General features: G+C 53.3%; 1 protein-coding gene across 2 annotated transcripts; it reads right to left on the bottom strand.

Annotated features, from left to right (window-relative positions):
* Positions 1-289: 289 nt before the first annotated feature.
* Positions 290-11,997, bottom strand: DNAL4 (dynein axonemal light chain 4). Of its 2 annotated transcripts, none has more exons than XM_032346255.1 (4): positions 11,894-11,997; positions 4,129-4,339; positions 2,452-2,535; positions 290-1,098 (listed from the first exon to the last, which is right to left on the bottom strand). In XM_032346255.1, exons 2-4 carry the CDS (start codon positions 4,195-4,197, stop codon positions 934-936), a joined length of 318 nt encoding a protein of 105 aa, XP_032202146.1. In that variant the 5' UTR covers positions 4,198-4,339; positions 11,894-11,997; the 3' UTR covers positions 290-933. The 2 variants fall into 2 exon arrangements, with proteins under 2 accessions (XP_032202146.1, XP_032202147.1); XM_032346256.1 differs by having other exon boundaries at positions 4,129-4,216.
* Positions 11,998-13,151: the final 1,154 nt, after the last annotated feature.

Raw genomic sequence — 13,151 nt, 5'->3', positions numbered from 1 at the left:
CCTTCAAACTAAAACTCCATCATGTGAGACTGAAAACGTCTTTATGGCGATGGCAGCTCAGTCTGGCCACCGAGGGAGTCTCGGTCAGTGTCCGCGTGGCCCCAGCAACAGCCTGTGACCCCCAGCCGGGACGCAATGGCGAGGGAGCAGGGCCTGGGAGAGCGGGGCTGTGCCTGGGCACACATTCCAGGAGCCTTGCTGTTCAGCCCAAAGGCTCCCTAGGCTCCCGGGACCCACCACGGCCCGGGGATGCTGAGCCCATCCCCCCAAAACCTCAAGAGGCTATAGATCAAGGTCCATTTTTGGTTACTTTAATTGTAAAAACCAAGACATTTATATAAATAAGACCGCTGTGTAAAATAGGATTCACCCTTCTACTAAAACCCTTCTCCCCACGCTCAAAAAAGAATATAGAAAACCCAGCAGAGATAAGAAGTACAAATTAGCATGCGGTCCCTGATGATTGGTAGCCGGCAGGCCAGGATTCCCTGCAAACAGGCCTCGTGGCCGAGTGCACTCCTGGCCCCGGAGCCTCGCAGAGGCTCAGTGATGTCCACACCCTCCGCCCCGGGCTACCAAGTGCAAGTACAGGGGTGGAGGCAGGTACAAAAGGCTCACAGCCTGGCAGCTGGGGGTGGGGAGAGGAGAGGACCGGGGAAGGCCGCTTGGTCCTCAGGCCAAAGCTGGGGGACTAGGGTGCTACCAGCCCCATGAGATGCAGTGGTTTGTTCAGCCTGGGGGTCCGATCGGGGAAGGGGCTTCTGGGGGGCGGGGGGCATCACTTCTCCAGAGGACAAGGGGAGACGCTGCCAGTGTCCCATGAGCAGACAGGCTGCTTCTGGGGCCATCTGCCTATGGCCGATAAAGACCAGGACAGTGACACCTGCCGGCAGTACTGGGCCCCCCTGGGCCGGGGGCTGGGGAGGGGCCGCGTCAGGAGCACTTCCAGACACACACGGCCAGGGCCCCCCCGAAGTACAGGTACAGCAGGTTCTTCACCTCATGTGTGATCTCCAGCCCAAAGCCCTCGCCGATGACCACGTGCCACGAGGAGCCGAACTTCTTGTCCATCGTCTCCTTGATCATCTTGGCAGCGCTCTGGAGTCAAGAGGACGTTCATCAGGAGGGGCGGGGAGGGGAGGGCACGGGTCAGCCCCCTCTCTGGGAATCTTGGCAAGAGCAGAGCCCGATGCCCTACTGTTGTTCTCCTGCTCCTGGAACCTTCAGGAAGGGTTTCCACACTGCCCCACATGCACAGCACACCCCCCCAACTGGCAGGGCTATTACAGAGGAACAGAAGAACAGACATGACCCCAAGCATCACGAAGACACCGGAGAGGGAGGGGAAGCAGACACTGGTCCGCAGACAGAGCCGGGGGTCCGAGTGTGGGCTCTGCCACTTAGTGCTTGTCTCTGGTGTCCTCAGCGGCAGGCTGCGCTGGGGACATGACACTGAGCAGTGACATGCCTGACAGCACTCCGCAGACTGTATGCGACTGTCAGCATTGCGAGCCGCCAGCTTTGTCTTCAGGGAACAGAGAAGCTTTCCCCTAATGGGTTTGAGGGGCTCCTGGAAGAGAAGTTGGACTACTTCCCTCACTGATGGCAACAGCCCCCACTCCTTTCTGTGCTGGCTCTTTCAAGAAGCTTCTTTTGAGAAGTCTAGGGAGGGGCAGAGGACCCACCCTGATTGCAGCCTGGGGGAGTCCCAGGCTCAGCTGTGTGCTGAGCGCCTCCCCGCAGCGTGCCAGGCGCTTGGCCTGCGCCGCCTCGGCACACACCTCCTCCCGAGTGCCCAGCACGAACACAGCATCTGACTCCCCACTACAGATCAGGACACCGGGGCGCAGAGCTGAGAAATGGCTTTTCCCAGGTTAAAGAGCCAGCAAGGGCTGGAGACAGCATTTGAACTTAGGCCTGGCTGGCTCAAACCCAGGCTCTCACTGGCCAGGGCCTGGCTTCTTCTCGGCTGCCATGCTACTTTCTCAGTCATCACCAGACTGACGAACAACGTTCCTACGTCAATGCCTCCTGGCCATGTCCCCAGCACCTAGAACAGCAACTAGTGTGAGAAATGGCGTTTGACATCTTTTCGGAATGGATGAGTGGATACATGAATTGATGCCTGGCTGGGTCCTGTTCTCTACTGGGATGGAGCCAAAGGGAAAAAAGGTAATCTACTGGGCAGAGAAACACCTGCCTGAGGCAGGAAGCATGGGCAGGGGCATCACGGAGAGCCCTCTAGGGCTGGCTGTGACCAGCAGACCAGTGCCGGGACACAGCACCAGACCCTTCCCTTCCTGGCCTTCCACGGGCTTCAAATCCTTCCAAGGAAGGTGCTAGCCAGGTCCCATTATGGCTCTCTGGAGCTGGATGTGGGGACAGGGGCCACTTGATTCACCCACGGGGGTCACCAAAGGCACAAGAGGCCGCCTGTACCAACGGCAATACCTCATTGTTGTTGGAGAATTTCTCACAGGCCGTGACACACAGCTCCATGGTCTCCACTCGCATCTCCTCTGGCATGTCCGAGTGCTAGGGACAGGGCAGGGGGACAAACAGAGAGAAGCTTAGCCCATGACCTGGCCTTGTGGTCTGGGCCTCTCTGTCCCAAGGTTAAGGCACGGATACTGGGGAGCTGCCCCAGAACAGCCCTGGGCATAGCCCAGAGAGGTGACCCATCTCCAGACTTGGGGTGTGGAGTCCAGTGGAACCAAGCGGGCTCTCACACCCAGGCCCCTCTGCAAGGGCATGAAGCTTCATGAACACCGCGTTCCAGCCAGCAGCCTGGCCCGGGCAGGAGAGAGGCGGGTTATGGAAAATAACTTAGAAGCAGGCCCAGAATGCAGCTGGATCTCACTCTGAAAGCCTGAAGAGACACCTCGGTTGCTCTCGATGGTTCTGATTTTTCTTCCCATGGTTGCTCTTTCTTGCCAACTTTGCTGGATCTCCCCTTGACCACCCTGATTGCAGGACAGTCCTGGGCTTCATCTCCAGCCCTCTCTCTTCGCCACAATCTCCCACCCCATCCTGTGACTCCATCTTCTACATGTGGAGGGTTCCCACATTTTCATTTCCAGCTACAACCTCCTTCGGGGTCTCCAGACTCCGACGTCCAGCTGTCTACTTGACCAACTCCCTGAGATGTCTAAAAGATAACTCGACTCTCCCCACAAGCCTACCCTTCCTCCGTCTTCCTTCTCTTGGTAACTGACACCATTTTCTCTCCTAAGTTCCAGAAAAAGCCAACTCTGGGAGTTATCTGGGTTATCGCGTGCCCTTGTGCCTGCCACCCAAGGCGCCAGTGTCTTCTACTGCCTCGACCTTCAAGATCGGTCCTGAGTGCGACCATGTGCACCTCCACACCGTGACCTGGACCCAGCCACCCCCTCATCTCTCTGGGCCCGTGCAGTCTGCGGTGACGGTCTCTCCACTTCCACTCTGTTCCCGAAAATCCATTCCTACGAAGCTGGAGTGAGCTTTTAAGAACAACAAATGGATCCCGTTACTCCTCAGTTTAAAGCATCCACTGTTCGCCTGTGAAGTCAGGACAGAATCCACATTTGTCACTGTGTCTGTCGGGGTGGCCGGCCCGCCTGTGAGGCCTGGCCTCACGCCCCGTCACCCATCTCAGCACTCCCATCTTTCTGTTTCTCCAAAATGTTGCGCTCACCCCCACCTAGGGTTTTCTGTGCTCGTTTTCCCTGCTTCGAATGCTCTTCCCCAGATATCCGCGAGGCTACCTCCCCAGCTTTATTCAAGTCAGAGATCAGAGAACTCCTTCCAGAAGCTAACCTCTCTCCACTAGCTCCATACACCTGCTTTATTTCTCTCTACAGCACCGATTACCTGAGTTATGTTCCTTAAGCCTCTCTTTCATGTGACCCAGGCCTCTCTGGCTTGTTCACTGCAGTGCCTAGACTACGTAGTAGGGGGCCTCAGGAAAGACTTGTCGAATGAATGAATGGATGACAGAACGAAGCACTGTTGACCCCCAGACCTCCAGACCCGAGCCCACAGAGCCTTTCACTTCCACCTCCTGCTGTCCTGCGGGGAACGAGCTCCTTGTCTCACTCCGAGGCTGTGCGGGCCCTGCCGGCCTCCCTGCCTCCCTCCCCTGCGGCTTACCCTGACCAGAGGGAAGGTCTGCAGTCGCTTATAATCAGCCTCCTCTTTCTTCCCTTCTGTTTCTCCCATGATCCTTCCACTGTGACCACTGGAGGGAGAGAGTGGGGCTTTCAGGAGGCGCTGGCACTGGCAGTTAAGACACACCCGGGAGATTCAGGAAGCTGGCCCTGCCAACTGGGTGGGAGCAGAAAATGTCTTTCCTCAAGGGGTGCTGTAGAAAACAGGAAAAACCAGGAGAGAGAGTTGGCTTTAAACCCATCCATCACAAATTAGAAATGTCTCACTGACAATGTGACACCTCCCCGTCTTAACTCCTCCACATCCTTTTCCAAATGGCCAGCAAGACTGCAGACGGGAGGATGAGTCAACGCGAGCTGCTGGGACCGGTAAGAACACACTGGTATGCTGCTAGAAGCCCACACTGTCATTATCAAGACAAATACTGACTGCGGGCCAGGCCGGGGCTGGAGCCTGAGCCGGCAATTAGCAAATGCAGCAAGTCTGCGGGAACCCTGATGCACGTGGGCCTCACCTCCCCGTACACGTGGTTAGAAAGCTAAGTGTCAAGGTCAGGATCGACAGTCCTGGTCTTGCGGACAAGCAAGTACCTCCTTCTCTACGCACCCCTCTCCGAGCTTCTCTAGGCACCCCCTCTCCGAGCTGATTTATGGAAGGAACCGGAGCAGAGATGATCTGTGTCCTCCTGGGCATGGCCGGCTCCCAGCCCAGGTCTCCCTATTCTGGCCAGTTGGTCCAGAAAGTGGAAGGTGTGGGCATTAGTGCTGGTTCTACTGGTCACCAGCAGCGTGGCCCTGGGCCTCCAATGCCTCGGCACTAACACTTACCGGCACTAACTCGGTAAGTCACATCTGTCTTTTGGGGCTGTAAGAGATCAGATGAGACAATGTATGTAAAGCGGCCAACACAGGGCCCGGCACGTGGCCACATACATGAGAGAACGTGCGTGTACATGAATTAAGAGGGATAAAACCTAATACATATGTTTGGATTTTTTTTTCCCCCAAATCTAGTTATATAATAACAGATGGGACTTTTCCTAAAGAGAAGAGCCTGGATCCTAAATGTCTGGGAGCATTGCTAGAAATCCTGGTGGTTTCTCTTTATTCTACAATTCAATTTATCCTGTAATTCAAAGAACTTTTTCATCTCAGCAGAAGTACTGATCTGGGGTGCCTGGGGGGCTCAGTTCGTGAAGTGTCTGCTTTTGGCTCAGGCCATGATCCTAGGGTCCTGGGACCAAGTCCCGAGTCCCGCGGTGGGCTCCTTGCTCGGCGGGGAGTCTGCTTCTCCCTCTGCCCCTTGGGGGCGGGGGGGGGTGGAGAAGAAGAAGTAGTGATCTAAACGCATCTAAACCACCATGCTACAAGCCCTATTTAACCATCCAGGCTGGACAGATACCGCCCGCTAACGTTACTCCAGCACGTCTCACAGTCCCAGATAGGTTTGTTGTCATGGCACAGCCTCCAAAGCCGGAAGATGCCTTGCAGAGTAACTAACGGGCAGTGATGATGGGTGACATCTGCTGGGCTTCCGGTCCCTCGCGCCCCGCTGCTGCAGGGACCCTGTGGGGAGGCCTGCACGAATGGAGGCTTGAAGCCATTCTGTCGTCGGCCCAAGATCTCAGCTAGTGAGCAGCAGGCTGGGGTCTGACTCCGGGCCCGTCTCCGGCCTGTGCCCTCCTCACAGCGCTGTCGCCTGGGAGGTGCCCACGAACCCGCCTCCAGCCAGCTGCCAGCAGCACGGCTCCCATGACCCTAGCCAGGAAGTACACATTTGATGTCCGGTCTGTCCGTGACCGGGGTTCTAACGTGAACTCAACCCTTGCATGGCCGAGTGCTGAGCTTTTCCGGGCCACGCCCACCATTTCCTCCCTCTGATGCCTCACAGGCCAACCGCACGGCCCCATCTGGTGGGCTCCCTCATACAAGGCTGGGAGCCTGCCACCGACTCCGCCACCCGATTTCCCCATGGACAGACGGCTCCTCCTCCCTCATCAAGTCTGCGCATCTGGAGTGCTCAGATATTAGCAATTTTTGTCTCTACATAGAAGCTGGCCAACGAGCAGGCACCACCTCATTGTACTTTCTGCTCGAGTTTCTTATTTCCCAAAATCTAGGGAATTGTTTGGTCTTTGCTCCTTAATATGAAGCCCATTTCCAATTCCATCCTCTCTGCCCGGCTTTCTTTCCCCAAGGCCACTTGCTTGCCCACCCCCACCCCCACCCCCACATTATCCAGGTTTGACAGAAGTGACGGCCGCAGCAATGATCAAAGGCAAAGGGCTTTCAGGTTTGTTGACCTCCCAAGATTTTCAGCTGCAAATGCTGAACACCAGGTCCTCGGCAGCTGCTGGGGCCTCTTCTGCCTAAATATATCAATTCGATTCAATTCCTCCTCGGGGCTCACAAGTGCGGACCTGGACTGGCCTGGAAGGGAATCCAGAGGCGAGTGTGGACGTGTGCGCCCTGGGGGCGGGCCAGGGTGGCAGCGGCTGGATTCTGTGGATCCCAGAATACGGAATCCTGATGGGTCGGAGGTATTACCAAAGTCCACTCTTCAGGAACCAAGGGGGAAAGCCACTTGGACGGGTATTTTTTGGAGGCGGGGGGGGGGGGGGCGGGGAAGTGTGGAGAACCGTGAGGCAGAGTATTTATGGTTGAATGCCTGTTTTATAACCAAAATGAATTCTGCTCTCTCCCTTGTTTTGTAGCCTTGGCAAGTAACTCAACCTGAGCCTTGGTCTCTTCCTCTGTGAAATGGGAGCAACCCACCTTCTCGTTCTCAGAGATGCGCGCGAGCACCCATTAGTGGCCTCTGAGCCTTTGGAAGTGGCAGAGCCCTGCGCGCTACTCTCACAGCCTGGCTCTTACCGCCGCCCTGCCAGATCATCAACATGATCCAAGCACATTTACGAAGGACCACGATTGCAAATGGCTTTCCCTAACCACTACCTGTACTTCTGGGGATCCAAAAGGGATGAGACTTGCAGAATAAAAAGGAACAGTTATAGATGATATGCTGCCAAATACAGAAAAGTAAGAGAATCTTTTATGATGCCGTATCATTACAGTACAGCTATAGTCATTCCGCCGCGATTTAAATCCCGGCTGGAAGAACGCTACCAAGAATAGCGGACCCAGAGGTTTTAATAACCTTATCCATCTTCCGTGCAAATGAGTATGTGCCTGACAGCTCCAGGCCAGAAAGACATCCCATCAGGCCTAAAAGAGAGTCCTTTAATAATGCACATGTGCCCACGGCCAGGGTCCTGGAATCTGCTGGGTACCAGTCCCAGGACGTCCTGGTGCACCAAGCCAGGAGCAGCTGTGCCTTCTCTCCAGCCCCCTGTTCTTCTCCCCGCCCCAGGGCGCCTCCGTGAGCTTCACCCAGCCTCGCTCGTGTCTGCTGCGAGGCTTCCCCCAGGCAACAGGAGGCACAGACAGGGCTCTTCTTGTCATCGCCTCGAAACAGCCAGTGCCTGCCCCTGTCCTGCTGTCTGTGCCTTGTTCTTTTGTGACACTGACCTCAGTTGCTATGTATTATTTTGCTTCCGAAGCATTTCAGAAGGATCCTGAAGAGGGCTAGGGGATGTGAGAGGGATGGGGAAGACGAAGGCCCAAAGTGTCTGCCAGTTCCCTGGGGGTGTCCCCAGCCATTCAATGCCCAGAACACTCCTGGCCTGTGGACCCTGGGGTGCCTCTGGGTACCACCACCAGGATCTGAGAGATGGGAAGACACAGAGCAGGACACAGCGGGGGCAGGGTATAGGCTCCAAAGGCAGGTCTGATTTCACATCGCATGTCTTAGACAAGTGTTTCTCTCTCTAAGCCTTAGTTTTCTCATCTAGAAATTGGGGCTGAAGCATAGACTATTCCAGAGTAAATGTCAGCTCTTGTTACTGGAGCACTTGGAAGGGGACCTGCGAAGTCTTTCTTCTCTCTCTGCCTCTATGCGGGCTCACAGAACATCTGAACATTCAGCCAAACCAACCCATACTTACTGAGTTGTCACCCTGCAAACCACAGCATTAGCACAGATGGACAAAAGTCACAAGGAAATTCTGGAGAACAAGTTGGGGCCGGCGCTAGTGGTGTGGGTGCACTGGGCGTTCTCCTTCAGGTCTCATTTCCCCCACAACAACCCGTAATGACAGAGTCAGGATCCAAACCCGTATCTTCTAATTCTACCTTCTCTACCGATTTCCCCCAGTCACAAGCAAGCAGGAGACAGACCAAAATCCAAATAGCTTCACTTCTCAGCATCACCCAGTCCAGCACCTGTCCAGGCACACCTCCTGCTTCCAGCCGTATCTGGGATACACACTTGTGTACCTTGGTCATCTTCCCGCCTTTCCGGGCCACGTCTACCCTCTGCCTTCTGGCAAACATAGAGCAAAGCTGGCAAGAGGAAGAGAGAAGAACCTGAGGGCCTGTGGCCATTCACCCAAGATGATGGTGCGGTCAGGAAACAACATGGAAGATCTGCATTTCACAGATCAGTCTAGAAAGGGGAAAGCAAACGCAGGATTGCATTCTTAAATTATGCTAAGCTAGAGCATTAAACACATTATCTACTAAAAAGGAAGATTTTAAGAGTTAGGAGGAGATGCTTGCAGAAAAAAGGAGAGTCCTCAGAAAAGCCATTTACCTTTACAAATGCAGGAGCACGGATGCGCATGCGTCTGCGCACACACACACATACACGATGTTGCCGCTGTTGGTGTTTTTAACACTGCCCTTATTTTTTCTTATTTTACTGAGGTCCAGTGAACACTTTTGCTATGCCTTGGACTAAGGGGAGGGAGGGAAGACGAAGGAAGGAAGCAGGAAGAGAAAGAAATGAAGAGATGAAGACATTTTCTCTATGTGTAACTGATATGATAAGCAATATTGACTCACGTGGTACCCCCTCACCAACATATCCAAATTTGGATGAAATCCCAAACATTTTTGGTCAAGATACAAAGTACAGCAAAAAGTCATAACCGTCACAGCTATTAACTCTACACAAGAACAGACACTTCCCACAGACAGTGGGTTACGAAGTTTCCCACCCCCTCCTTCCCACTCGAGAGAACAGATTTGAATGTAAGGGACTAAGAATGACATTATTACAGAAATAAATTGGGAGTTAGCACTGATTCATTATGTTTTTTTTGTAAAGATTTTATTTATTTATTTGACAGAGAGAGATCACAAGTAGGTAGAGAGGCAGGCAGAGAGAGAGAAGGGGGGAAGCAGGCTCCCGGCAGAGCAGAGAGTCTGATGCGGGACTCGATCCCAGGATCCTGAGATCATGACCTAAGCTGAGGGCAGAGGCTTAACACACTCAAGTCACCCAGGTGCCCTATTATATTTTTTTATCATTCACAATTGATAATTTCTGTGACATCTCACAACCAGTCACGACTTACCCATGTGTCGCGAGTCCAGACAATCAATCACCCCGAGGCTGAAGAACCTCATCTATTCTCCTGTAGACCCCCAGAGCACAAAGACCAGTGCCTGGCACATGGCAGAAGCCCATCAGATATCTATCTTGTGATTAAGTTACATTTCATTTGGCCCCCTGAGAAGGGAGAGGACCTATCAAATCCATTCGATATTTATTGAACACTGACCTTGAGCAAGGCAACAGGATGGACGTCCTACATACAGGATCTTATTTGCTGTCCGCCCCCCACCCCCGCTGCCAATAACTCTGTTAAACAGGTACTCTGTTAGACATGACCATGACGGCTGAGAAAAAGAAACGGACTTTGTACCCAGCTAACAAACGGAGGAGCTAGGAGTCCCTCAGGTGTATAGGACTTGAAGGTTATGCCTTTTCAACGACTCCACTACAAGCAAGAGAGTTTCTACTTTCAAGGAGCTTACAGTCGGAGAGACCAACACACATACACAGGAACCAACTCTGCTTCATGGCAGAAAGCAGTACCTGTCACAAGGCAGATGCAGAGACAGAGAGAGGAGGAGAGTTCTGGAAGGGGCAGGGATGGGGGAGAAGATAGCAAGAAAAGCTTGGTGGCAGGGGCAGCATTTGAGTGGGAATCCTGCCAAGTGGACAAGGTGGGGCAGAGATAAGAACACACACAGTGACAACCAAGCAGTAAGCTCAAAGCATTTTCTGGGACAGCCCAATGGTCCAGTTTGGCTAGAGGACAGAACGTGGCACAGAACGGGGAAAGAAGGCTGGGAAAAAAATGTTGGGGTTGGGTTGTGGAAGTACAGAAGGGCTCTAAAACCTAGGCTTGAGAAGTGTGGATATTTTTAGTGGGGAACGAGAACCCCTTTGGAGGTCTCTTTGGGGTTGGTGGCATTGCATTGTTTTCAGACAATTATTCTGGTGGGATGGGTAAACAGAAAAGACTAAAGGTAGGGAACACCAGCTTGGAAGCTACAGCACTGGCTCAGGTGACAGGCACTGAAGACTTGAGCCAAGATGGCAGCTTCAGGAATGGAGAAGATGGGGAGTCCTCGAGGAGGCAGAATTGAAGGAAACTGACAACCGCCCGAGTGTGAGGAGAGTGGCCGAGTGAGCGAGACGATGGCCTCGCCACTGAGAAAGACGGGGCAAGTCACATAGAACAGATGGACAAGTAAAGAAGGGGGCCAGTTTGATTTTGGAACCTCTGAGTTTACGTGGCTGGTGAGACATGCAGATAGAGGTGTCTTGTGAGGAGGAGGCAATCACCAAATCACAGATCATTGGTCACAGAAGGGAAGCTGTTGAGTCCAACCAGCACAGCAATATAACTCGGGCTGCCCTCACACCCCCCCCCCCGCCCCCGCCGCCCCAAAGCATCCCTAACCACTGAAGCCCTGGAGAAAGATCAGAGCAGGAGATCTGGATTTGAGGGTCACATGAAGAAATGACAGCTGACACTAAGGGCACTGGTGACACTTCTCAGAGGGGGAGAATGTGAGGAAGTAAGAGACAAAGGAAGTGAAATAACAAATAGTAAATTCACACTGGACTGGGCTCTTTACACTTCAATTCCTACTATCCTCAAAATTCCCCAAGGAGATACCCTATTGTATCCCCGATTCCATATAAACTCAGCCTGGAGCCCAGGGAGGTTAGATAACTTGCTAAGGTCCTGTAACTGGGAATCCAAACTGGGTTTGCCAAGTTCTTTTCACTACACCCGGTAACTGAGGATGGGTAGCACATCCTCAGGGAAGCTGATAGCTGGGTCAAAGAATCACATCCTAGAACTTTAGAGTCGAAGAGGCCTTCTATTTACGAAGCCCAGCTTCTATTTATAGATGGGGAAACTGAGGCCCAAAGAAGGAGCTGACCAGCCTGGAGTTCTAGCAAGTCACCAACTGTCCAAGTCAAGCAGTCTGAGCCAATGCGACGGCGACCACCCGTCTAGCCGTGGGAGGGGGGAATTACTCCGCGAAACGTGTGTGTTGGGGTGGGGGTTGCGGGGGGTGGGGATCAAGGTCCTGGGGGGAGCCGGGTCGGGGAGGATGGGGGACCGCGCAGCGGGACGGGGCCTCGGGTGTGTGGGGGAAGGAGCAGCCCACAGAGTCGCCACCGCTAATCTGTCACGGCCGAGTTCGCAGGTCCCCGAAGTGTGGGGGTGGGGGTTGGGAGGATCTGGGACCAGGACCAGCAGGCAGGAGACTGAGGTGGGGCCTCCGCGGAGGCCGAGGCCCCACCCGCCCCGCGACGCCACTCTGCCCCGCTTCGGGCCGGCCCTCCCCGCCCGGCTCCCCGCCGCGCCCCGGGGCCTCACCTGCTCCCGCGGGGGCCGGAGCCGGGGCCGCAGCTAGCGCACCCCCGCCAGGGTTGTCAAGGAGCGAAACAAGAGTGTCTTAGCAACAACAAGGAAGTCCTGCCCCCTCACCGGACGTTGACGGGAATTTCACTTTTTATTGGTGAACAAAAGTGTCAATCAATGTTAAAGGCCCCTACAACGTAAGGCTTTACGGAAAGGGGCGTGGCTAGAGGCTATGGAGGCGGAGCTTCAGTTATAGTCGTCTTAACTGGGCCTGAGGAGCCCGCGGAGGTACAGAAGTTCGTGTTTCAGAGAAACGAACTTGGAAGGGCGGTGTTACCCTGGCTCATCTTTCGGCCATTTGAAATTACAAATGCAGTTTGTTGGTGTCCTGATACTGAGATACTACTTTATTGGGATCTCAGAAGCCTAATAACAGCTAGCGTGACAAAAACTAGGCTTTGCAAGGAGTCTTTGACCAGATTCTCACAATTTTTTTTAAGGTAACGGTATTCGTAACCCCATTTGCACTAAGGTTCAGAGAGGTTAAGAAGCCTGTTAAAGGAAAGAATTAAAGAAAAATTTCCTGAGATGGAACCAGCTGTCCTTTCCACGGTAGCTCCATACGAGACGCTGTACCATCTAATTTAAAGACACAGTTGTGGGGCACCTGGGTGGCTCAGTGGGTTAAAGCCTCTGCCTTCAGCTCAGGTCATGATCTCAGGGTCCTGGGATCAAGCCCCGCATAGGGCTCTCTGCTCCACAGGGAGCCGGCTTCCTCCTCTCTCTCTCTGCTTGCCTCTCTGTCTACTGGTGATCTCTGTCTGTCAAATAAATAAATAAAATCTTAAAAAAATAAAATAAAATAAAGACACAGTTGTCCAGAGCCTGCCTTTTCTTATATTTAGGAGGGAAAATTTAATCCGAAAGTATTAGTACAACTAGGGAGAAGGGAAAGGGGAAAGAGAGAAGAAACTTCAGATTCAATTACTTGATTGGTGGATCAAAGGGTGACTTCGTAATTTCAACATTTACTTTATCATGATGGGTACTTCAGGTGAAACCCCACTTCACATTCACTGGCACTTTTTTTTTTTTTTAAAGATTTTATTTATTTATTTGACAGGCAGAGATCACAAGTAGGCAGAGAGAGCGGAAGGGAAGCAGGCTCCCCGCAGAGCAGAGAGCTCCATGTGGGGCTCTATCCCAGGACCCTGAGATCAGACCCAAGCTGAAGGCAGAGGCTTTAACCCATTGAGCAGCCCAGGTGCCCCAT

Source organism: Mustela erminea, chromosome 6, assembly GCF_009829155.1.
Source record: "Mustela erminea isolate mMusErm1 chromosome 6, mMusErm1.Pri, whole genome shotgun sequence".
In the NCBI taxonomy this organism is placed as follows: Eukaryota; Metazoa; Chordata; class Mammalia; order Carnivora; family Mustelidae; genus Mustela; species Mustela erminea.
Note: the sequence above shows the minus strand (reverse complement) of the source record. Positions and strands in the feature narration are given on the sequence as shown.